We start from the raw sequence: 24,603 nt of genomic DNA, 5'->3' as shown, positions 1-24,603 counted from the left end.
TCCGACGGTTGCGGTCGTTCGTGAATTCTTCCCGGCACTCATAGTTTTCCACCTTCAATAGCAGAAATCCTTTTGGCCGCCAAAATTTCAACCGTTTCCTCGGTTTTCATAGAGTATCGAGTTTTCAGTTTGCTTTCAGTTCAGTTCTGCTTGGTTTCAATAGTTTTCTCATCGGGCTGGTTTCGTCGGTGTCCTCTGAGTATCCTAAACGTGTTCGGAAAGTTCCGGTAACAGTGAGAACCGCGACCGCAAGTGGAACCGCAATCGCAATCGAAGCCGCAAGGAAATCAAGGCAGAGTGGCGGAGTGAATCCACAGCCACCGCATCGACGTATTTCGGGCCGCGTGTCGGTGACTGTGTTAGTGCACCCTCATTGGATGACCCCGGATCAGCGGCCAGCCGCCGAACGACTCTCAAACGCCTACCCGCCATCAACCCCAGGCACTGCAACCATACAGCCGCAGCCGAATCAAAGTGGATTTTACGCGCGAAAATTTGAAAGAAAAGTGTTCGGGTCAAAGGTGATGTGTTGAAAATTTCTAATTGGAAAATTTAACAAAACACTGTTGAAATCATTTTCCCTTCTGGGCAATTGTCACGGATCATTTTTAGTAGTTTCATTCGGTTTGCTGGTTTTTCATCACGCGTTTTTTTCTTTCTCTCCACCCCTAAATCTGAACATTTTCGCGGTCTTGGACTCTGCGCATATTTTGGATTCGTTTGCATATTTACCATTTTAATGTTATTTATTCGTATATAAGTTTTTTCCTTTTTGGGATACGTTGTCGTAACAGTTGTACCTGTTCCTACACTTGGTTAGTTGGAGGCAGTCTCCCGAATTTTGTTGTTGTAACAGTTTTAGCTGCATAAATATTAGAACGAGGCCAAGACAAGACCAAAGGCGGACGAACGTGATCTTGGTATAAAAACGTCACAGTCAAGAATATGCCAACAAATTCAGACGACGGTTGTCGAAGCTCAAACTCATCACTGTCCGAAAAGTCATCTAAAGTACAGAACAACAGGTAATTTTTCACTGTGCCTTTCGCCAACATTGACTCCAGCATTCGCCTGTTCTTTGAGCTTTGGTTTGAGGTGTTGTCTTCCTGCATTTCGTTTTTCGCAAGTAGCGAGCCCCACAGATTGACGTTTGAAATGAACCCTGAGTTGGAAACTCCTTATTTTGATCTGCCCGAGCTCCGGATTTCTGATGATATGGACTGAGATTTGTAGCGGCCTTAGTCCATTCGCATGGTGGTAGATCACGTCATTGCTCAGCTGATCTATCTAATGTTCTTACGCAACGCAGCCTTTTCACAGGAGTCTTATGTAGAGGTCCTTATGTCGCTACCTTCAGATAAATCCCCAGTCATCTTGTTCTAACATTTAGAAAACTTCAGCCAAACAGTCTGTGAAGTAATGCATTATTAACATTTTACGACTGTATGACGCGCGACTAGTATTTCGGGACATTTTATGACATTTGAACATTAATAATTGCCAGAAGGGGTAAAGATTAGTTCCAAAGAATAATACACATACAGACCCACCGAGAGGGAGAAGAAATAGGAGACTCGCTCTAACAAAATATTTAACCCAAATGACTATAAAACGATTTGTTGCAAGCCGCATTAGTTTCACCCGAACCCGCTTGCAATACTTCGTGAACTATGTTATTAGATTTAAGTCGTCTTTGAAAATTTAATCGTCTTATGAAATAATTTAATAAGTGGTTACTTTAGGGTATATCGGGTAACATCACCCATGGTTTAGTACAATCAAGTTCATTTCTGATAGTTTCAAAACTTCAATATTCTGTCCATGAAACCCGTTAATACGGATCCGATGCTCCATTAAACTGGGATCCTTTAGTTTATCTACGGGAAAGGCAGGCGACATACTTTACGCATCAACAACTAGACTCGTCCAACTGTCAGATTCCAGTTATGATTTCAGAAAGAAAGACTTCCTCTCCCTTTATCGGAACTTTTATCTCTGCGATGGCTCTAGTTTTATTCCGCGAATGGGCAACCACCCTTTCTATGCTCCTTCATAATATGCGGCTTTCTGGCCTGCGTGCTTAGATTTATGTTGCATTCATTTCCTTCTTGTTTTGCTATGATATGTATTGAGATCAGTTTTTAATTCTCTTTATCGGTCATAATTGTATGGGCACCAATTGTGAGTGATAAAGATTCACCTTACCAAAATGTCCGTTTATCTGGTGATTTACTTACTTAAGACGTATTATCCAATCCCCGCACATTTCGCTACCATTTTTGTCTAGTGTCGTGAAGATGATGATGTTTGGATTATCAGGAATTGTTCCGCTTTTTATGTCGCTATCAAGGAGGGCAGATCCTCTGATAACAAATACGACCTTTTCTGTTATAGTCTGATGTGTTGAACATACTATCGAAGCTACTGTTCGTTATACCAAAGCCTTTGTCTGTTTTTGGTCTTTAGTTTGTAAGTATCCACCTATATTTGGCATCCACACAATAAAGTGATAAATGTCACCACCAAGTAGATTTTTAGGTGGTCCATTTGTGGCAATCCGTAGTGTTGTGATCAGCTCTCCGTCCTTTAATAATCGCTCATGGTTTACTGAGGCAATCTGAATTTGTTTTATAAAGAAGCAATGATGACACACCATTTGATGTCGTCGTATGAGTTTCCAACGGCCAGCAATAAATCCTCCAGTTTCTGAGCATTTGTTATTTTGAATCCAGCTTTTCTTGCTGAGTGTTGATAATGAAGTTTGTGGACTTGCTTCAATCGTCTATCCTATAACCCACATATCATTCTTAATATAATTTTAGATATTCAATCATAATATCTCTTCCGGGTCTTACATGTAGCCAGGATCAAATAATTCCGTAAAAAACGGCAAATGTATCCAAATAAGACACTATTCCAAAAAAGAAAAATCTTCATGACATTTATTAGAACCTTCTTAAAAGATCTCATTACTCTATACCACCTCTAATTTCCAATCCCATGCACATTGTTCGATGTAGATGATGCTTTCCTGGCTTCTCACAACAAATTTGATCTCGACTAACTTGTTTAATAAGAACATGCTCTTTTTAAAGGTTCAGCCATCTGATGATTGCATTCATTTTTGTTGTTACGGTTTGGAAAGCAAGTTCTCATACTACCTACTATCCTACAGCTGAATTTGGAGTTGGAATCGGCCTGAACCACTGATGTTTTCCGAGGGCAAGCATACAAACGTCCTTCACTGCGCTTCAATAGCAGCTGGAATTTTATTACCAAAACGTTAATACTGGGCCCATTTTTTGGTTTAGATTTGATAATGAGGATCACATTTCTTGCACTACCAGCATATTGTCGCTAACTCACTTTCTCTATGGAAAGAATCCTTCAAATTCTGATCCAAATGCATAATCGGTTTCATCACGAAATTCGGAGGTAATAGGTAGATTCGAATAATTAAATTCAGTTTTCTGTAAAGCTAGTGATATCTGGCTATTTGCGGCAGTCTAATGGCCTTTACAATAAATAAATGCTTATGTCACACTCATTAACACGACTAACTTATTCTGTTATAAATCTCGAACCTCAGTAGGTATCATATATTTGGTGTTATAGCGCCCTGTTCGGTTGGTGCTAATACCAAGTGTTTTAGGCTCGCCAAGGACCTGGTGAACCCCAAAAACAATACTTTTCAGTAAACATAGCTTGGACTCCTCTTTCTATACATTAACATCCTTTGCTCTTCATATGGATATCAGATAATGCTTCAAGCAATTTTCTACCAAAAATACAGTGCCCCTCTCCCCCTTACTATCGGGATGCTTCATATCATGCAATAACTAGAGTCGTGTTTTTAAGTTTTATTTATTTTGTCCAACTTCTCAAATATATCCCTTAATACAGTTTCTACTGTTGAAAGTTTATTTCCGTTAGGAAACCTTTTTTAGCAGAGTCTGTGTGATTTTAGTTGGATCTACCTCTGGCTACCTCTTCTTTATACTCTTCCTACTATTTACCGGTGTGGAAATTCTTTCGTTAGTTGGTACACGAACAACTAATATTGTTAGTCTCGATTCCGGGGTCCTTCAAAAACAAACTCCGAACCCCGGGGGAATCACCAATTTTTCGGAGTCGTGCTGATGATAAGTCAAGAGAGGGACCTTCTATTTATAGAGCTTTCCGGTAAAAGAGACATTGATTTATGAAAATTAAAAGACTATCAGAGGCAACTCAAGACGCTGCTTCATTTCCACCCGGAGAGCAGCGTGACAGAAGCGGTTCGCAAAAGACAACATGAGAGCAAATTATATGGAATGTAAATCCGCCGGCATTTCATACGAAAGCCCGGCCGGAGTTAGGCAGTGTTTATTTAAGGCTTGAGGAGAGTCCTAAGTTCTTATCCACTTGATATCGGACCGCGCCAAACAGAGAGTAACTTAGTCCCACTGTTATTGGCCCACGAACTGCTTTTTTCAGCTAAACACCCAAATTTCAAAAATTTAAAGAGCGTTTCATACCAAGGCATGTGGGACCTAAAAAGTTTTTTCCGCCTAATGTAAGAGTATGGACTATAAAATGAAAGGTCTCAATTAGTACTTCCGCAAGCAGAACTTAGTTTTGATATAAATTTAAAAATGGGTGGACCCCTTGTTCACAAGTGCACAAAGTATACGAAAGGGAGGCAGGACTCATTTACCCACCCCAAAAATCTGGCTGGAAATCCGGCTATTAGTGTCAAAGTCCTCAGCCCAGAGTGGGAGTAGGTCGCTCTCCATTTGATGCGGTCCGACATCAAGTGAATGCGGGCTTAGGACTCCTCAATCTCTAAACAAAAATTTGATTTATGGATGTTGAAAACATCGAGCTTCGAGAAAAAGTGGTTGTAGGGTACCACATTTTTTTATTTCATTTTACAAAAGTTTCCGATTTATGGATAAAAAAATTAACGTAAGTTGACGGTTGTTGGCTTTTCGCAGGAAAGGAGTTTACATTCAAGAAAGGGTACAACTAATTCTTGGAATACGTTGCATGCAAAAAAAAAAACTAAACAAAAACAAAACTAATTGTATAGTACAAAATCTACCCTCTTACCTATACATTCATTAGGAACTTTAGGCTATCTTTGTCCAGGTTGGTTGCCAGATATTCGTTTCAGTACAAATTGCCTGAACGCGGCCAAATCTAATCTATATGAGCTACCTGAAATCACAGAGATGATATTTCCACTGAATAAAAGAAACTGTGGACGAGGTCAACTGAAACTAAGATCAGAGTTATCCTACAAATCTTCTCCAGCCTGCGTCCAATTTCGGTAGCGGGCTCGTCTAGACCAATTTCATCCATTCTCTTCGTCTTAAACTGAATGGGGCCGAGTTGGACTTCACGTTGCTGCTCGGCATGTTAACAAATTAAGCGCTGGACCCTACTGAGAAACGGCTAGGACGGTTAGAATGAAGCTATAATTAATGGGGAGGAAGGAAATAGCTTGTTTTAAATTTTAAATATTTTTATTTATTTAAAAATACAAACTCCTAAACTTTTTGCAATATAGATATGAACTAAAACGCAATAAACTGGATAAAAAAACATTTGGCGTGATATTGGGCTAGGCAGACCGGACGGCGCCTCTTTGCTGCGCCCCTCCCCCTCGCCGTGGGTTTCTTTGCGCAGGAATCTCTTTAGCTGTCGAAGAGAGTCCAAAAAATAAAATCATAAGTAACGAGCGGTTGGCGTTTCTAGTAAAAAATGTTCACTCTTGTTGGGGGGACCGATTTGTAGCGAAGGATGGGTTGCGGATTTTCGAAGGCGCCATTTACACTGTTTTGATGTGGAAAATGTTGGATAGGTTTAAGTTCATAGTGACACAAAGGGTAGATGGGTCACTTTTTCCCTAAGAACAATTGAGGAGTCTAGCTCCTAAGGTCACATGTTAGAAAATTGCCGAAAATTAAGTAATAGTACTGGAGAGTCCATTTCAAGCCGCATCGAATAGATAAAAACTTATCGGACTGCTCTCCATCAGGGTGAAATTGGCCTTCAAATTCGGCTTTAGAATCAACAGACACATGTGTTGGAAATCAGTTTTTCGCGTTTCCTGAAAAAAAAAGTTTTTGGATCATGTGACTTTTGGAACAAGAACCCTCAATTGCTTGCCTAATGAAAAGCTGGAGACTTTTCTATTAGCTCAGCTACTTAACTAAGCACTAAAGGAAGGAATTAGTAGCTCCTAACTATCTATAAATATCGGTAGAATTCAGACGCATTTCACCATGTACTACGACTTTCATAGTGGTATATATGATAAATTCAGCGACATTTTGACTGGATTGGCTCGACGAATGGGTTTGAAGACATCCTCTGTTAAGAGCGAGAATAGAGCCTTGCTAGATCCCAACCGAGCTGCAACTTCAGTTCTCAGAATTAAGAGGACATACTCAAGGATATATTACTAAATGATTGATTTGGTGGTTTGCTCGCAGATTTTGAGCACGGATGTTTGCTTCGGATTACGATGTTATGCCAAGCACCGACGAAATTTTCTGTTCCCTGTATGTTTAGAATGTGTGAAAGCAAAAGATTCTCGTTCTTTTTTAGGACTAATGAAGAGGTCAGCAATGATGTTTACTTTTTCGTAAGGAGGACTGCTTTGGAATAGATTATTAATATGGCAGGCAGCTTTGTCAAGTCCCGAGGATATTCTTGTATGTTCCCTGTACATGTTGGGATTTATTTGACTCGAGACGCCTCACAATAGGGTCGAAGCTCTTACTGTATAAGACAATGATCTTACCAGTCCTCATGTATTCCTCGGAGACTTGGGTTCTTAGCAAGAAAAATTGCGAACTCTTGGCCGCGTTCGAGAGAAAAATCCTCCGAAGAATTTCTGCCCCCCTACATGAGGATGGACGATTCCGTAGCCTACATAAGGACGGAATCTATAAGCGATACCATGATCGTCTGGTTGTGCATAAAATCCGGCTCAATAGGTTACGGTGGGCGAGTCATTTAATCCGTATGGATGAGGATGATCCCACCCGGAAAGTCTATAAGGGCAATATCTATGGTAGAAAAAAAAGATGATGCTGACCCTGCCTAAGATGGAGCGTTGGCGTAGGTCAGGACGCCAGACAACTTTTAGGGATATCGAATTGGTGGACCTCGGCGTAAAACCGGGATGTCTGGAGTTCTTTATTAAGACATGCCTAGACCGGATAACAGTTGTTGCGCCGTTGATGATGATCATGAGTGGGGTAGTGAAAAGGGTAAATATATTATGTCGAGGTCGTGGCGAAAAAATACTGTGGAGTATATCTATTTCCAATAGTATTCTCCATAGAGTTTTCTTAGATTGGATGTTTGGAAGATTTCGTCTGGAAAAGAAATCACACTACGGAAGTTCAGGCATAAGTTCGTTGTGTACTTTTTGAATTGCTTCATTATATTGACGTGGATGCAGGTGTGGAAGTCGTCGAACAAATCTTCTCTTCACGAAGAGAAGATCGTCAAATTCTCTCTTATTCGTCCACTCACCCTATCGTTTTCCAATCCTTCTTCACGAAGTCTGTCGCCTTATGTTTTCTGTTAATGTTATAAAAGTTTTCCATGAATAGTTTATGTCCCAGCCCCGTCTTTTCTTCCACCAACTTTGTGATCATTTTGTCCATATGGTTGAGGTGTAAGGTCTAAACCTCAAATGCAAACGCGAGGCCTTTGGTTACTTTGCCCTTTGCAAAGTGAATTCTATGTATGTATGTATTCGTCAGTTTCTTGAGCAACTAGATCGATTATTTCGTCGAATAGATCTTTTCCATAGTACTGGCAAAATTTTCTTAAATTGGTCCCCCACTGATAAATATTTCTAATTCTCATCAACTGTCATATCGTCTGCTATGTTGCCCCCAAAAATTTAACTCTTCTTCTGGTGTTTCAAGAAGTTGTTTTTTTTTGTGCTTGATGTTGTGCACAACTACTTAATAGTATGATGTTCATCATGTTAATTTCTGAAAAAAAACGAGAATGTCAATTACCTATATAACAAATTAGCGTTGATTAAGGGTTTAAGAGAAGCAAGTTTGAGGAGGCAAATTGGACCTCGACTTAATTCTTAAGTTTCAAACCAAAACGTCCTTATAAAAGCGGGATCCAGGGATCGAGTCCGCTCGTCGGGAAAAGAGCCTTTTCGATTCCCAAGATGAATCGATGAATTAAGCCACCTTTCAGGTGACCTTTAAGCAATTTTCAATCCATTGGGGTATTAAGGCGAAAATTAATCAGAGGGTTACTGCCAGACCGGATTTCTCCGAGAAAACGCTCGAAAGAAATTCAGGACTACATATTACTCCCATTTTATAGCTACACTGTATTTAGCCGTTTATTCAATTTGTTTCATATTTATAGCACTCGAGCTTAGTGTGTTTGAATCAAATATAATTCCGTTGATAGAGCTCGGACGCTGCAATTGGCATATTTTTCCGGGCACTGCTACTCCCGAAATTTGATTGTCTCGGCCCACCCCATCAAATCGGCGAAATATTATTTACTTCCCGTTTTGCATCTGCAATTGAGTGTGAAATTTGGGAGCAGTCCTTGAACGGCTGATCCTACACGAATCAGTGTCATTTTGCTGGAAAGTCAGGCCACGCGGTGTTTTGCCGATAAAATGGCGGCGCTTCTCAAATAGCTTTCCATATTGCGGGAGTGTGTGTAAATGGCGCGATATATGTGAGTGGTGACTCACGCGCGAGTCGAGAACTTTACCGGCTTCAAAGCCGATTACCGTGCTCGCGCCCCATTCAAACTATCCGAGCGCCAACTAATGAAGTTCTCACATACACACATACACGGCTCCCTCGCCGGGAATGCTTTTGGGCTCCGCCGAGCTTTCTGCTTGCTGCCGTGCCCAGAGGTTCTCGTGCGAGCGCTACCACGCGAGTGAGCTTTTACGACCTTATCAAACGCCCCCCATCCTGTCCCCGCACTCGGCGTTCGGCTGGTCGCTTGGCCTCGACTCCACCGGTCCCGCCTGGCAGCGTGGAGCCGGTTAAAGCCAATACGCCGCCGCCATTCACGCTGCTGCGGCCCTGCCTCCCCGCCCCGTGCATATATGAATGACGAAAAACTGTCATAATGTCACGTTACGCATTTCCCTGCCCGAGGTCACTTTATCAACGCGGCTCGGGCGCGAAGCGTGGGATTTCCAGCGGCCGCGAGCGCCCTTGCAAATGCTGGCGGCGTGCACGCTTCCGCCTCGCAAGGGTTAGTGAATTCTGGAACGTAATTCCTCGTGACGTAACGCGCGCTTGTTTGTCAGCTTTCTGGCCAATGTGAATAATTTTATGGAAAAGCTCGGGCTCCAGCTCCGGCTCGGACTGTGCCCGCTGTCTGCCATTGATGCCGGGCGGCAGTGGCGTGGAGCAGGGAATTTGTATTCTTTCATTGTTTTTCGTGGCTGCCGCGGTCGATGACACCCGAACTAGTTATTGATAAGAAGGCTGCCCTGCAGCATGCATTATGTGTGGGAAAGAAGGCAATCAATTAGCGAAGAGCGGGTTGGCCCGGGCGCGCGAGCAGCGGCGCCGCCAAGATGTTCCTGCGGGTCGTTATCAAGTGTCTCACGACGGGAACAATTCGAAGAACGCAGAAGACACTTTCACTTTCTTCGGTCGAATCGTTAGTGGAATCGGCGACGGTTGTAGAGAATTTTAATGGAATCGGGTGGTGGATTACCTTCTGTATGTAGCGTTGGAATCCACATGTTCAGTGGTTGAAAAGTACAAAGACGAATAATGTTACTACACAAACCACTAAATCTAATAAATTTTCCGGCCCAACGAGTTCGTTCGTAAGCTGCTGATCAGGTCGGACGCCTCTTTACCCGCAGGCATTGCATAGAGAGACTACTCAACGCGAGATATTCATCATCTTGGGAAGTTCAGCAACCTGTAGAAAAGCACTACTGCGCCCTGTACAGCGGGAATACATTGTCTACTGCGGAATCACGTTAACCAGGAACATGTTTATGGCATCTCCTTTACATTCTGGGAATAACTCGTACCAGCAGTTCAGATCTCCGAAGCATCCCGCAATTACCGCAATTATTGATAGACCAGAAGCTTACTGCAAACTGTAAAAACCAAACTAGCAAAGCTAGCTTTGTTCTGAAGAAGGAGGTAAGTTGCTCCCGAACTCTAGCTATCTACACTGAAAAATAAAAATTGTAGTTTGGAGTAAGCTACTGGTCTATCAATTTTAGGCTAGACTACCTTCGAAAATGCGTTGAAGCTGCTCTGATGAGCGCACCATAGCTGAACGTTGGATCAAATGTCCCAACTGTCCTAGAAGAATCTAATTCCACTCGTAACACTGGCTTAGATAAAGTCCGAGCTCGGAATGAAAATGCACGCCCACCTCCTCCTGCTTTAGCTATTTGGGTCTGCGTCCGTATGTATGTCTCTATTTCCGGCTCCAGGAAGTTCCGGATCTGCGCAAAAATATTCCCTTCGCACCTCCTCTTCACAGGCATGAGCAACTTACAAGTAAACCGCATTGCTCCCGCTTTCATCCTCCGCTACTCCATTTTACCCACATGCTATCGTTGGATGTTTTATAACAAGTTTTGTGATGGAATGAATATTGTTTCCGTTTCCACATCAGGAGATAACAATTTGACATCCTCAAAATTTTTGGCGTATCCACTAGTGTGACTTGCTAAAAGTATGTTATCGTAAATGATATTCCACAATAGCGGGCGGAGTGCAGAGTTATTTTTGATATCCGCGAAAACAATATAGTCCATCATCAGTGTCATACCAAAGCCGTGTTTCTCCAGGTAACTGTAGACAAAAGCAGCAATATAACTGCGAATATTAGTGGTAGTGGACCCTCTGATGTGGGTGCCATTGGTCGAATTTGTATTCCTCACATCCACATATTTTCATCTAAGCTAGCAACCAAATTTGTGATTGAAATAGTCAGATCTTTTCACGGAAATCAGGCCGCCAACTACCCAAAGCAGTTATTATCGACTTTAACACATTCCCCATAATATTTGAGAGATACACATATGGACAGTAGGAAGATAGTCTGCCTCAAAATGTACTAGGTTTAGGTACCAACAGAAGCTTGCGCCACTCTCATAGTGCTGGGAGGACATTCTCTGCAATGCATAGTCTACATCGTTTGGTAAACGTCTTTCCTGTGAATTAATTGGCCTCATCAGGTTTGCCTTTTAGTAGCTTTTCTCTGATATATACGGTTGCAAGTATTATCTTCCAAGTCTCTTACGGCAATCACGATTTCTCTTTTGCTAAGGTATAACCCCTTCTTCTTTTCTTCAGCCTTTTCCCCGTTCACAAGCGGGGTAGGCTCGTCGTGATCGGTTTCGCCATTTGGCTCTATCGAATGCCTGATCTGGGTGAGGCTTTTAAATCCCCATCCAGCGTATCAAGCCACCGTAGTTTCGGCCTACCTTTTGGTCGTTTACCATCGACTTCGACGTTCAAACTAATCTTGGCAAGTGAATTCTCGTTAGCACGAATTACATGACCATACCATCGAAAACGCCTCTCTCGCTGGTATGGTCATGTATAACCCCTTAATGATGATCAAATGAATACACGTTATCCCTCGTATGACTTTTAAGTAAAACCATTATAAGAACCATCTACGTGCTCTCGCGTCCATTCAATTTTATTCCAGCTAGGGTGGGAGCCCTATTATCTACATTAAAGTGCTAAACCATGTTATGCCCCTGTGCTGCACTACTAAAAGCCAAGTGCCAGGGCTAAAACTTTTCGGTACTTAGTTATGGCAAACATCAGCAATCACGGGACTGGGAACACAAAGCTGCCTCCGATATGGTTTGGTCGCCATGTGTTGCTTATTCAGCAGTCTAAACCATGGTCCATATATCATTGGAAAGACCCCTGCAAAGCTTCAATTGGTCTGGTAACGCAAATTCCAAGCGATGGAATATCTGAGTTTAGTTCTATTGAACACCTATCCCAGTTGTGGGTGTTTGGTGTCAGAAACAATTATGTAAATCTCCTTTACTTCGCAAAGCCCGCTTTTGAGGTCGTGTCACAAATGTTGCCAATATTCCGTTTATTATCACAATCCCTGAGCGAACAATAACCTCTGCATGTTTGATGAACAAGACCCTAGAAAAAGCCGGGCTAGAAGCTCTAGTTTATTAAAATATCTCATTTTATGAAAATCTGTTTTCTGGACTTCGCCCCAGTTGGGAAGTTAAACAGAATATTACTTTCCTAGGCTGCCGTCGGTCCTTAGAGTATGTCTTTGTTGGCATTGCACTTTCGAGCTTCGTTCCGTACCTTGCTTCTTCTGTTTATTTTCCTTCTTTGTGTTCGGCTTCTTTCGATGTGCTATCGGAGGTTAGCTCTCTCAATTAAATATCCACGCCAACTCTTCATCCTGTCTGGGGACTGCTATCACATCATTCATGATTATTTGCTGCGCTTTGCGTTACAATATAACGGCTATCACAATCATAATAAAGGTCTCCTTGATCTGTTTTTTTTTTCAGCATTCCCGACTATCGATTCCTTCACCCAGCAACTTTACTTGTGTTCAAATCAATGCTCTCAAAACTTTAATGAGGAATGCCTACTCCTTTCTGGCCTTTCTAGCCTCATGTCCAAACTTTTCCACAAATTTGCTAGTTGTATTTCATACTTTCATAATTAATGGAAATGTGTTTTCTTCTACTTTCGCCTCGACCCCTGCTGTGAACTCCGTCTGAATCAAATTTCTTATTAAAGGTGCCCATTTTAACGGCAGTTGTGGTCCCGAAGACTTTATAGAAGAAATATATGCAGAACCTTTCCCTTCCCTTTTTTAATTTTTTGCAAAATGTTATCTGAAGATAGGTTCCCACATGAGTGTAGGGGACTCCACTCATGTTCTATAGAAAAATGGCTTCATTAGGTGAAAATTACCGAACCGGGTTGTTTCAAATTTGGAGGCTGCCAATTTTATCGCTAAATCCCCCAATGGAAGAAAAGATGCATAACATGATTACAAAGACTTTAAAAACCTTTTGATTCCATTGATTATCATCACTTTGTGACTTGAGTCTTCTTCAACAGTTGCATTTGAACTCCTTTTTTCTCGCATCTGGTGTCCCCAGGGTCCCATCCTTAGTCGATTCCTATTTTCGGTAACGATCCTTCCTTCCTTCCTTACTTCTTGTCTTCCGTTATTGACTGGCCTATTGATCATAATCGCTGAACGTTAAACCTGTACACACTACCATATTGCTGTGCATAAAATAAGTTGGCACCTGATGTCTTTTTTCATTACACTTTCCCTGAAATCCCCTTCCCCCACAAAAATTTACCACTTGGATGGCCAGCGTTTACCAGCTATTTCTTCTTATAAGATCTTAGGACGACGTTTGATAGTGAGCTCCGAATTGATTTTCATTATGTCCACATCTTCAGTTGAGCTTGTCTGTTTTTGTTTGAAGTTTCATATACAAGTTCAGGGATATTCTTCCACCAGTCATTCTGTACAGTTGAATCAGTTCAGAGGTATTTTACCCGCTCTCTATATTCGCGTTACCTTAACCATCTTGCTTTCCTTAACATGCCGTCCGTGCAATCGCTGATGGGCAGGTATTTAAGCAGGGAGATTCATTCCAGAGGCTTTTCATATGCCGTTCGCAACAACGTCTTCGACGTGCTTTCCGTGAAGCCTTTATGCCAAACTCGTTCCCCAGTGCTAAGAATACTACGAGGATACAACCACTTGAAAGATGGTCCTCTGATGTATCTAGGGCCGCAGGGAGAAAATTTTGCTGGCTCCACCTATTATCCCCCTTTTCCATTCAAATTTCTATTCTTTCTTTAACAAGTTCCCCTAGAATAACATAATTTGTTTCAATGTCTGAATCTCCTTTTTCCTCCAGCGTTGGGGTAAATACATTGTTCATCAAATGATTAGGCCACCTGAGAGGGATTGACAAGCTCTTTAAAATATGTATTTCAATGCAGCTTCAAAGTCAAATCTAAGAATTTCTCCTGGTCAATCCACAAATGTGAACTGAAGTTATCGGTGAAAACATCAACCATGTCACCTTGTGCGTTTATCTAATTTTCGACCTGGATAGGATCATTTTGGATAAGTTTGTGTGTTTTTTTTAAGTGCTACATCAGAGAAACTATGCTTTCCCTGTTTAATGTTTCTCAGCTATTACTTACTACCTCCATCATCTAGTTAATGGGTGTAAAGAATATTTTTGTATGTGAATTTTTCAAAAAATTTGTGGTCCGGCAAACCCTTGTATGACTTCTTGAACCCTGATAATTTGGCTCAAATTGCTAATTTTGAATATTTTCAAACTTTAGAGTAGAGAATTAGAATCATCAATATTATTATGGGCATCGGCGAAGGACGAGAACTTTGTGGTGTTTCCAAATTCCAACACCTGGACCTCTTGTAAAACTGATTTATTTCGACCTTTCGGTACGGGATCGAATCAAGAAGTTCAAAACTTTATTTATTCTTATGTTTTTCCTCTCCCCTTCCAGTTTTTTTTTGTGGGATTTTTCAGAATGTCAGTCAATCGAACATAGTTGGCTAAAATCCTCTATTCCTTGTTTCAAAAGATGTACCAAAAAATGTGGGTTTCGTTCAGTCTACTGTCAGCTCTTTTTCAAACACCAGGATTTCGCTTCATTCATTTTATCTAGGTCGGAAGTTATAAGGGATTACCCCTTGGTCTGCAGCATTGGAGTTGGTTGTTTTCCAACCTGGGTCTGTATTTCCTGCTAAATTAATTCGCAAGTTGCGTCTCTCAAATTTACTTTGCTGCGAGGAATAAATTTTCGATGAAGAAGAAAATTCAAAAGAAAAGTAAGTAATGCAGGAACATGAATTAAAAACTCTCCACAGCGTTTGATTGGAAGCGACGGTCGAAAGAAAATTCTTCTCTATTTACTGGAGATTACGCCGTATTAGCCTTGTAACCCCATGAGTTTGTCCATAACGTACCCACCAACTCCACGAAAAAATGAAGCTCTACTGAACAACAACAAATGGAAACGCGCTTATAGACGGATAAAAAAACGAAACTAGAGACGTTGAAAAGTATAAGGCGAAACTACTATGTTAAGCTAGCAGCAGAGGATGCGCACAAAAGGAAGTTGGACCATGAAAAAGCTTACGGAGCGATTGTCGGATTGACATTGTTGAGAATGATTTTTTCCTGAAACAAATTGAGTCAAGAATCAAGATGAAGCAGTTTTCCCCGGAATATAATTCATACTGATGTTGAATTTACGAAATATGTAAGAGAGGAGAAGAGCGCATTGCTCTCCTGTACAAAACCGTCAATCTTCATTTGTGACAAATTGGGTACTTTGCCCGAAGTAAGAGGCTTTTGGACCACAAAAGTGAAAGACGCGGAGAACAGGTTGGTCCATCTTCAAGTGGATGCGGACTCGGGATTTCTTTAATCCTAAATGAGATAACAATGTAATAATTCATGTTGAACGATACCGCGTAACAAAATTGGTTGAATTCGAAAACTGTCAACCTTATCAAAAATGCCGAGATTTCCTTTAAATGAAACATATTTGTCAACTTTGCTAAAACCTTGAGCTACTCATTCTATCACACTGGTTTCTGCATAAATTTGACTAGTGCACGCACGCACATTAATCCAAAACGCATTAGTTGCATATGCATTTGTAGTTACTTCAGGTATAGCATATTCGCTTGAAGGTTCGATGTAATTCTCGAAGAATTCCCACCTTTCAGATATGCAATAAAGAATTCTTTCGAGGAAATCACTTTCTTCGAGTTCTTAACTCATTTAATTTGAGCTAGTTCATGGCAGTTCAGATTGAAAACTTGCAGGCACTCACTTAAAACTAAAAACAAAAACTTGCTTTGCCCTCGGCATTCATAGGTACCTCCCATAGTACGTAGGTACGTGGTACGGTCGTAAAGGTGATATTGTTGTCTTGCACGGCCACAAACAGTTTATTGACTCTTTTCACTCATTTCTCCGCTGGTGCACTTTCGAGAAGTCACAATGCACACTGTGGATTGTAAACGAACACCGAACCTCCCAGGAATGCATTTCACATTCCTGAGTTGATTTTATAGATAGACACATGAGGGGAATGGTTAAAAGTGGAATACACCGGGGTTTTGTGTACACTCCAAACTCCGAATATTTAACGTTTGTTTCCGCGCTAGAAAGTGTGAGTTCTGAGTTTTGTGAAGGCTGTGTTCACTATCTGATGAAGAACAATGTCCCAAAATGAATTGGTTTCGAACTGCGCAACGTAGATATTGCCCTTCTGTACAATACTTTCATTGAATGTGGGTTTGCAATCAAGTAAAGCCAGCATGCTTTTTCTGTATTCGATCGGTGTAGATTTATTACGAATTAAACAATTTCACATGTAGCCGTACAGTGTTTGCCAATGGAGTCTTTTTTTTCATTTAGAAACCAACCTAGTTCTAGGCGATATCTAAAAGGAAGGTCAACCTGCGAGGAGAAAGTTTTATATATTTTATTGCTTTGTCTTTGTCCTATTTCTGCTACTCAACTATTATTCTGAAACCGTTTCAACACGGTTTACCGAGAATTGTAAAGAGACTTCTGGGTAGTTACTTAAGAAGTTCTATTTCAATTTCCACTCCTACAGATTATGTTTACAATACACTTGCAAGCGGTGTATACATGTTCGCTGAAAAACACGAATCACATGCATCCCCCAAGAGAAACTGCCGAGCAATTGCAACGCGAATTGCACTCTAGCCAGTGCACTTCCAATCAAATGACGTCAATGCACAATACGAAGGGGATATTAAAACGAAGGACAGTGATCGTTCCTCTTTTTCACTTGTTGCATATTGCACATTGAAAGTGCGCAAGTGTACTCATTGTTGCCTCGCAGAATTGCATTTGATTGCAAGGATGCAGCCGCTCATTGGCTGCTGGTTCGTTGCACCATCATAAGTGCGGCGAATGCAACTGAGTGCATGCAAAAAAGGCGAATAAAAGCACGTTAGGTTGACAGGTATTCATGAATGGCGTTTTCGTCTTTTGCATTCAACCGAATACTATTACGTTGTACGTACATATTACTTATTGTAAATATTTTGCATCTGGTATGCATTCATTCACATGCGTTTCGGCACTTGAAAGCTCAAAGAGGTCTATAAATATACATGTAAATTGTATAGTATTTAAGCGATAGATTGTAAAGATCAGGACTTCAGTAGAAATTGCAGTCGAATATCTTGTCTAGTCTAATCACGAAATGACATTTGCGCTTGAAATTTAAGGTACAGAGAAAGAAAAATAATCACAATGCAAATGCCAGCATGCTTTCGTCTACCAGGAAGGAAAATAAGTTGCTCTGGATCAACTTATACTTAGCTCTCTTGTCACATTTTAGACATATCATATTTTGTACATATTATGTACATAAAACGCTACATGATCAAAGACATGTGAGGTTTGTTCTGTGCAAAGGCTTTGAAATTTCAGTCGATTAAAATAGCCAATCCAAAGAAAGTAAAAGAGAACCAAGTGTCGTTTGACAGTATATTTTTGATTTTTAGATGAAACCTCCGGGTGCACTGTATTGTATTATATTTATTAAATCACGACATTTTGGCTAAACCGCAACCCGTTTCCGTGAACATTAATAATGCAGGGAAGAAGAGCTAATGGAATTCTTCCCTGAATTCACCATATGATCTGTGGCGATTTTATGCTCCGTTACCGGTGACATACGGCTTAAACCAGCAACTGATTACTTGGTACAAAGGACAGCTTAAACCTCACCAAAAGAACCTCCGAATCATAGTGGGAATTCTCACTGGTCATTGTCGGCTGAACTATCACTTTGGGTAGCTAGAGATATCGACGGCCACTGCCTGCAGGTTTTGTGAGGAGTATGATGAAACCTCTATAGACGTCCTGGGACAGTGTCACGGCACTTGTGCAAAGTGGTCGAGGCATCTGGGAGAACACTTAATACCAGATGCAAAACTGAAAGATCTGAAAGTAGGGAACATACTAAAGTTCCTGACGGTTATAGGTCTGCTTGAGATAGTATGATCAATTGGTACTAGGAAAAGGGGCACAATAGTTATTTAAGGACGCGGTGTGACTTATCCTTAACAGAATAATAATAATAATACTGGTGAAGTATAATTTGTTTTTCGATCAATCGAACGTTATTATTACATTACATGATTCATATAGAGAGAGCATTATGGGATATCGGATTTTTCTTTGCCTTTAAAGCGCTAAGTAAAAATCTCGTACCCATTTGCTCGAATCACTCCTTCAATTTTTTTTATTTCTTTTGGATTTCCTTGGTTTGTTGCAGTAAGGTTTTAAAAATACTTCCCTTCTCTCCCAGGCGTGAAGAAACCTAAAAGTGCCCATTAGTACGGATTGTTCATATTAATGTATATGACGTAATGTTCCTCTTCGTATCTCTTGAGCATTTCGTTAAAGAATAGATGACCATCATTATCATTTCCAGTGTAAATGAGATATTTTTCTGGTAATTGTTCATATGATCAAAAAAATCTTTGAAGCACCTTGGCAATGTTATCAAATAATGAACGTTTTTTCCCGAGATTGGCTTTTTATACAGACTAAAAAATGGAAATTTCCTTGAAACTTCTTCATAGCAACTTCAGACAGAACCAGGATAGTGGATGAGCCTGCACCCTTGGCAGGACATCATAGTTGGTTTAACGTATAGCAGATTCTTTCTGAGGATGATCGTCGTCGAAGCTGTATAACCCCTTTCGGTCCTTACCCTTCAAGACGTCGTTCCTCCTGCCATCTCTCTATCAACCGTGTCCCCGAATTTCGAAATCCGTGATGCGCTGCTTTGCCAAAAGAATCTGCCCAGAATTTGCTTTCCAGGTTTCTTACTAGTCTTCGTCCTTCTGCCCTCCCTTCGAATACCCTTTTAGATATGCGTCAGTTGTACACCCAAGTGTGTAAAATTTGTATATATTTTCTAAGTTGTCGTTAATCGTTATATTTTTATTATTATTTTGTTAAGGGAAAGTCGCACCGCGTCCTTGAAGAACTATTGTGCCCCTTTTACTGGTTATAGTGTACCAGTTGATCATAGTATCTCAAGCAGGCCAGTAACCGTTAGGAACTTTAGTATGTTCCCCACTTCCAGAAGTTTCAGCTTTGCATCTGGTATTAAGTGTTCTCCCAGATGTATCGACCTACTTTGCACAAGTGCTGGACACTGTCCCAGGACGTGCATAGAGGTTTCGTCCTCCTCCTCACAGAACCTGCAGGCAGTGTCCGTAGATATCCCTAGCTTCCCTAGGTGGTAGTTCAGCCGACAATGACCAGTGAGAATTCCCACTATGATTCGGAGGTTCTTTTTGGTGAGGTTTAAGCAATCCTTTGTGCGCATGGGTTCGTATCCCCCAATAAGCACCCTGGACTGCTCCATCCCTGGTAGGCCCGCCCAATATAGCTCCCTCAACCATTTTTTCGTTATATTTTGCTGGTGGGTATAATATTTCCGTTTGCGTCATAATTGCGCAATTATTATTGCATTTTTTAAAATACACAGACGCTTGAATTTTGCTTTGTGTATCATTGATGATGATCTGCCTATTCAATTGATCATAAAGTGAAGGTGGAAGGCGCCGACTCCGATGGCCAAGTTTCTTCCGTTTTACTGCGTTATCCCTCTCTAACTGTTCCATGCTCACTCGCTCCGATGGGCGAGACCGAACTGAGAAACCCATATGTAGAGTATACTATCATTAGGACAATTTTCTAAGGTTCTCATCTGTCCCGAAAAAGCATTTGGTAAATCAAAGCCAAATATTTCAGATTGCAAAAACGGTGACTTTCGGAAACCTCTCTGACTCAATTTGGCTGAACCATCCATTTTATTTCCTATTAACCCTTTTCAGTACCCATTTCGTCCCGTCATCTGTCATTAAGATACACCAATATCTGATTGGGGTTTTCATTGTTCAAAGCAAAATATTTGTCTAAGATTTTGCAGCTAATGTTGTTTATCTAAAGCAATCTTTGGCGGCATTCCTTAATTATAATAATTTGGTTATCGGGACGTATTAGTTGTTAAAACACTAAACTGGTGTCGCGTCGTTCGAATTCACTAATAATAGAGGGATTTCTATTGTAGGCTGGATCTCAGATACCAATCATTTAGGGTAATAATCCCGGGCCATCGTAATGCTGACCACATTGTCTTGATCTGTAATACAATTCAAGGCCATAGATTGCGCGATTGATTATTATTATTATAATAATTTGACTTCTTTTTCTTCAGCCTTTGTCCCGTTCCCAAAGGGGGTCGGCTCGAATCCGATCATCATGTCTGTAACGACATTGTATGCATTTTCTTGGTCGACCTGTCGCGGGGCCTGTCACCAAGAGAGATCAGGTAGGATTTAGCATAGTAGAGTAACTCCAACTATACTCTATTTATCTCTTTCCATGATCTCAGTATTTTATTTATGTTCTACTGAGGATAGTACAGAGTACGTTGCCTCAAACCCTCCTCCTTTACCTGGGCTTGGGACCAGCATACTATGACTAATTTGCCTGCCGAGGTATATGTTTAATTTCCACATTCTTAATAAGATAAGTAAGAAATAAAAGAAAAAGATTATTGACCCGATTTTCGTTAGTCTTCGGAACACATGGCAATTCCAGATGGCGACAACAGACAAATACTTAATCCCAAACTTTCATCAAAACCAGTTTTGCAACACTAAATTTGCCATACGGTGCCCTACGAACGCTGTCTACTCTCTGAATCCGTCAAATTCATGTCGAGTTTTGTCAACAATGTGGTCAAGTATACACACCACATATTTTCTTCTTCTTCAGCCTTTGTCCCGTTCGCAAGCGGGTTCGGCTCGTCGTGATCGGTTTAGCCATTTGTTTCTATCAAACTGACTGGATGCAATCGCGATGCTTTTAAATCCCTATCCAGCGTACTAGGCCACCGTTGTTTCGACCTGCCTTTTGGTCGTTTACCATCGACTTCGATGTTCAGACCAATCTTCTTGGCAAATGAATTCTCGTCGCGCGAATTGCCATACCATTGAAGACGCCTCTCTCGCAAATTTTTCACGATCGGTGCAACTCCATATCGATCGCGGATATCCTCATTTCGGATGTGATCAAAACGTGTCACGCCACTAGTCTAACACAACATCTTCGTCTCCATTACCGCAAGACGCCGTCCGTTGTCTTTTATGGTCGGCCAACACTCAGAACCATAGAGAGCGACAGGACGAACGGCATTGCGGTAAATTTTAGCTATTTTATTTAGCTTAATTAGCTAGGTTTTGTGAACTTTTTTTTATGTCGGATGAGTATTGCTGAAAAACGTTGTTACACCTGCCATTCATTATAATTGAATTAATAGTAATGACCGTGTCACTACTGAAATTCTTTACGGAAATGGTAGCTATAACTTATATTCTTGTATTCTATATATTCTCCACTGTTCGTTTATTTCTACATAGTATCTGAATCTGAAAAAGTTGGTAGGGATATCTTACGTAAACGCTGGATTGCCTCTGCTTCCACTGTATCTTGGGGGTAGTTCTTAGTACTCCATATTCCATTTTCACAGCCCTTTGCATCCAGATACATACCCCAGAGTTCATTTCAGTGTCATCCTCTAGGTGTGGCGATGTGCGTTCATCTCATCGCCTGTACCACTTCTGCAATTATTTTCGTCATGTCACGCATAAAACATCAGAAACTCTATGCTCCCCAGCGATGTAAAAATATGGTCTACGTCTGAACAAATCGAAATGTTCGGAAGTAAGGGGAATTCGGAAGAAGTTTATTTCTAGTCTTGGAATTTGGTCCGTTTTTAGAAATGCAGGGCTCCACCCCACCAAACTGCATTCCTTCGCCTTCCAGGAAGACAGAATAACACTCCTAGGAAGTCAATTGGATATTTTTAGATATCCTGAAGTGTGGTGCTTTACGAGAGAGATAGCAAGCATGCGGCCTTTAACAAACTAGTTGACGTTTTATTTTTATCCCCGAGAAGAATCTGTAAGTTGAGATGTCACTAATCAAAAGAATGTATTCTGAGCAAAACGGCCTGTACGATTGTTTTGATCTCGAAATAGAAAATGCCATGCTTCAAATTGGGGGAGAATCGATGCTCAATTTCTTGTCGCGCGTATATTTTTGGCCGCTGTAATGTTAGTTTTGAGGCTTATAATACAAATTATAGCCTCTCTTGGTTATAAATTTCTGTAGGTCCTGCAATTAGTTTACGGATGGAATACCGCGTTTCCTCTATAACTAACTCTAGGACCAAATTTGCCTTTAATGTTGTTAAAGTGAGTGTAAAGGTAGGCGGACTCCATAATTTCGTGATACAAATTGCTAAATTGGCATCCACGTAGTGAACACAAAGATCTTTGAATAATCGAGGGCTGTGGAAAATATTTGGCGCGAAGGGGCTTTAGCTAATATTGGTTTGCAAGTAATTGGGAAGAAATGAAATGCCTAGATACTCACATCTTCAAACATGACCCTTTTCTATGCTACTGAGGATCACTATAGATATAAACGGTGCATTGGGAACAAGGCAAAAGATGAGTCCGTTCTCACATTTACCTTCATAGACATACCTGAAATACAATATAATAGACCCGAAACGAAGCAAAAAATAATCGGTTAAATGGTAGATCTCAACATATCCTCAGAAATACGTTGGCGGCCACCTCCTGGCCCGAACTGGTAATATCAATTCTATTTAGAAAAAACATCTGAACCCAAATTTTCAAATGTGAAACCAGATTTTCCTCAGTCACATTTTTTTCATATGATACCGACCCTTGGGTTTTTTGCAAGTCCTATTGAAAATGTCCTGAACAGGAAGGCGAACATCATCCATGAGGAACAGGATCACGCAGCCCATGAACAGGGATCAATTTCGGGGTTGGTTTGTGCGCTGGCTTGGCAACAAGCTTCGGCAGAGGATAGAGACCGAACAATGTAAATGTTATTCAAAAGGAATCAATGCTTTCTATAAAATGTTTTGCAGTTGGCCGTGGAAGAGAATAATTACACATGGACAGGCAGAATCTTGCGATTATTGCCGCAAATTCTATGCAGAAGCTTTTTTGGTGATTCGTTGCGTCTATTTTTTACGCGAGACTGCCTGATGATTACATTGAAAAAACTCGCGCGACAAAAACGTGAAATAATTCAAGTTTTTTATGTGATGTTAATACGTGCGCATGATTTAGAAATGGCATGTTCAGGATTAAACTAGTTTGAGTCTTTATCTTTTGGTTCATCAATGAAAGCGAGAGAACTTGAAAGCACGCTTACGAAAATAGTACCATTTTAGATACGAGATAAGGCCAGATAGGGAAATACACAATATGGTCTGTATTGGAAGGGGCCCAGCGATAAGGTTAATTTTTACTTTAAAGACGCTCTGATATTTGGAACGCTGCAATCAGCCAATTTCCATCATTGAGAAACAGCCTTGGGCACAGAGGATACAATCAAGGTTTTGACCAAGATGGGCTCACATTTCTATTTACCTCTGTACTAACATCAGCCCTATTTCAAGCTCTGTAGTTAATTTTTTCGTCCTGAGCACGTAGGGGAAGCAAAACTGTTGCAATGAATTCTTTTCCAAAAAATCCTGCTTGTACTTTTGTGGAATTTTTTCATATATGGATGGAGGTCATCACTATCATTTATTTATCCAGCAGCGTGGAGATTCCGAATTCCTGATTCCATATATTCTATAAAGAACTCGATCGCTCATGTTCATCTTTATACTTGTCTCGATACAATCCTTTTAACGTTTTGTGTGAAATAAAACGTTTGTGCGTCTTTTTTTTGAGGAGGTAGAAATCTTCAAAAGACTGGTCTAGAGACACGAATATGTGGGATTTTCACTCACTAAAACCACCCCCGACTCTCCGCTGCCCCGCGGAACCAACATAAGGTATAACATCACGCGGCGGAGTCAACTCACTCTAGCTTCATCACCTTTCTTCCATACGCGGAATACGTAACCGCGGTTTTCTTCTCTGCCTCTGCCTTTGCTTTTCGCAGTTTGTTCTGGAAAGATGCGATCATGAAGTTGACCGCATCCCAATCTGGTTGAAATGCTACCATTCTCGGCACCAAATTTTTTGGTGCCAGCACCTCTCCTAGAGTTTCTTCTAGATACCTCCTTTTTTTCCACAAATTTTAGACAGTGGAAGAATATATGCTCTGGGTCCTCTGGGACTCCCTCGCAATTTGGACAGTCGGGGAAGGTGTTTAAATCTGTGTAGGTACTGGCAATATACTCCCTGCCCCGTGAGGAACTGGGTGAGATTACAATTAATCTCACCTTTCAAAGTTCTTTGTCTGCGATAAGGAAGAGATTGACTTCGCATTGTATAGGTTTGCCATTTCATCTCCCCTCCTTCCGAACTGAGGTTCGGCATCCTTCTTGTCATCCTTGTCTACCACTATTTGTGGTCGGCTTCGAAATGATTGTAATACAGGCGTAATTTCCCTTCCGGCGCTTAGTGATGAGGACCGCTTCC

At 41.0% G+C, this 24,603-nt stretch overlaps 1 protein-coding gene across 2 annotated transcripts in view; it reads left to right on the top strand.

Annotated features, from left to right (window-relative positions):
- Positions 1–587: 587 nt before the first annotated feature.
- The window catches only part of LOC119654916 (insulin-like growth factor 2 mRNA-binding protein 1), a 129,953-nt gene continuing 105,937 nt past the window's right edge, over positions 588–24,603 (top strand). For both annotated transcript variants that reach the window (XM_038060561.1, XM_038060557.1), the window contains exon 1: positions 588–1,025. In XM_038060561.1, the coding sequence (XP_037916489.1) occupies positions 946–1,025 (80 nt within the window). In that variant the 5' untranslated portion in view covers positions 588–945. The remainder of the gene's footprint in view (positions 1,026–24,603) is intronic.

Source organism: Hermetia illucens, chromosome 4, assembly GCF_905115235.1.
Source record: "Hermetia illucens chromosome 4, iHerIll2.2.curated.20191125, whole genome shotgun sequence".
In the NCBI taxonomy this organism is placed as follows: domain Eukaryota; kingdom Metazoa; phylum Arthropoda; class Insecta; order Diptera; family Stratiomyidae; genus Hermetia; species Hermetia illucens.
The sequence above is the reverse complement of the archived record's forward strand: the minus strand, read 5'-3'. Positions and strand labels throughout refer to the sequence as shown.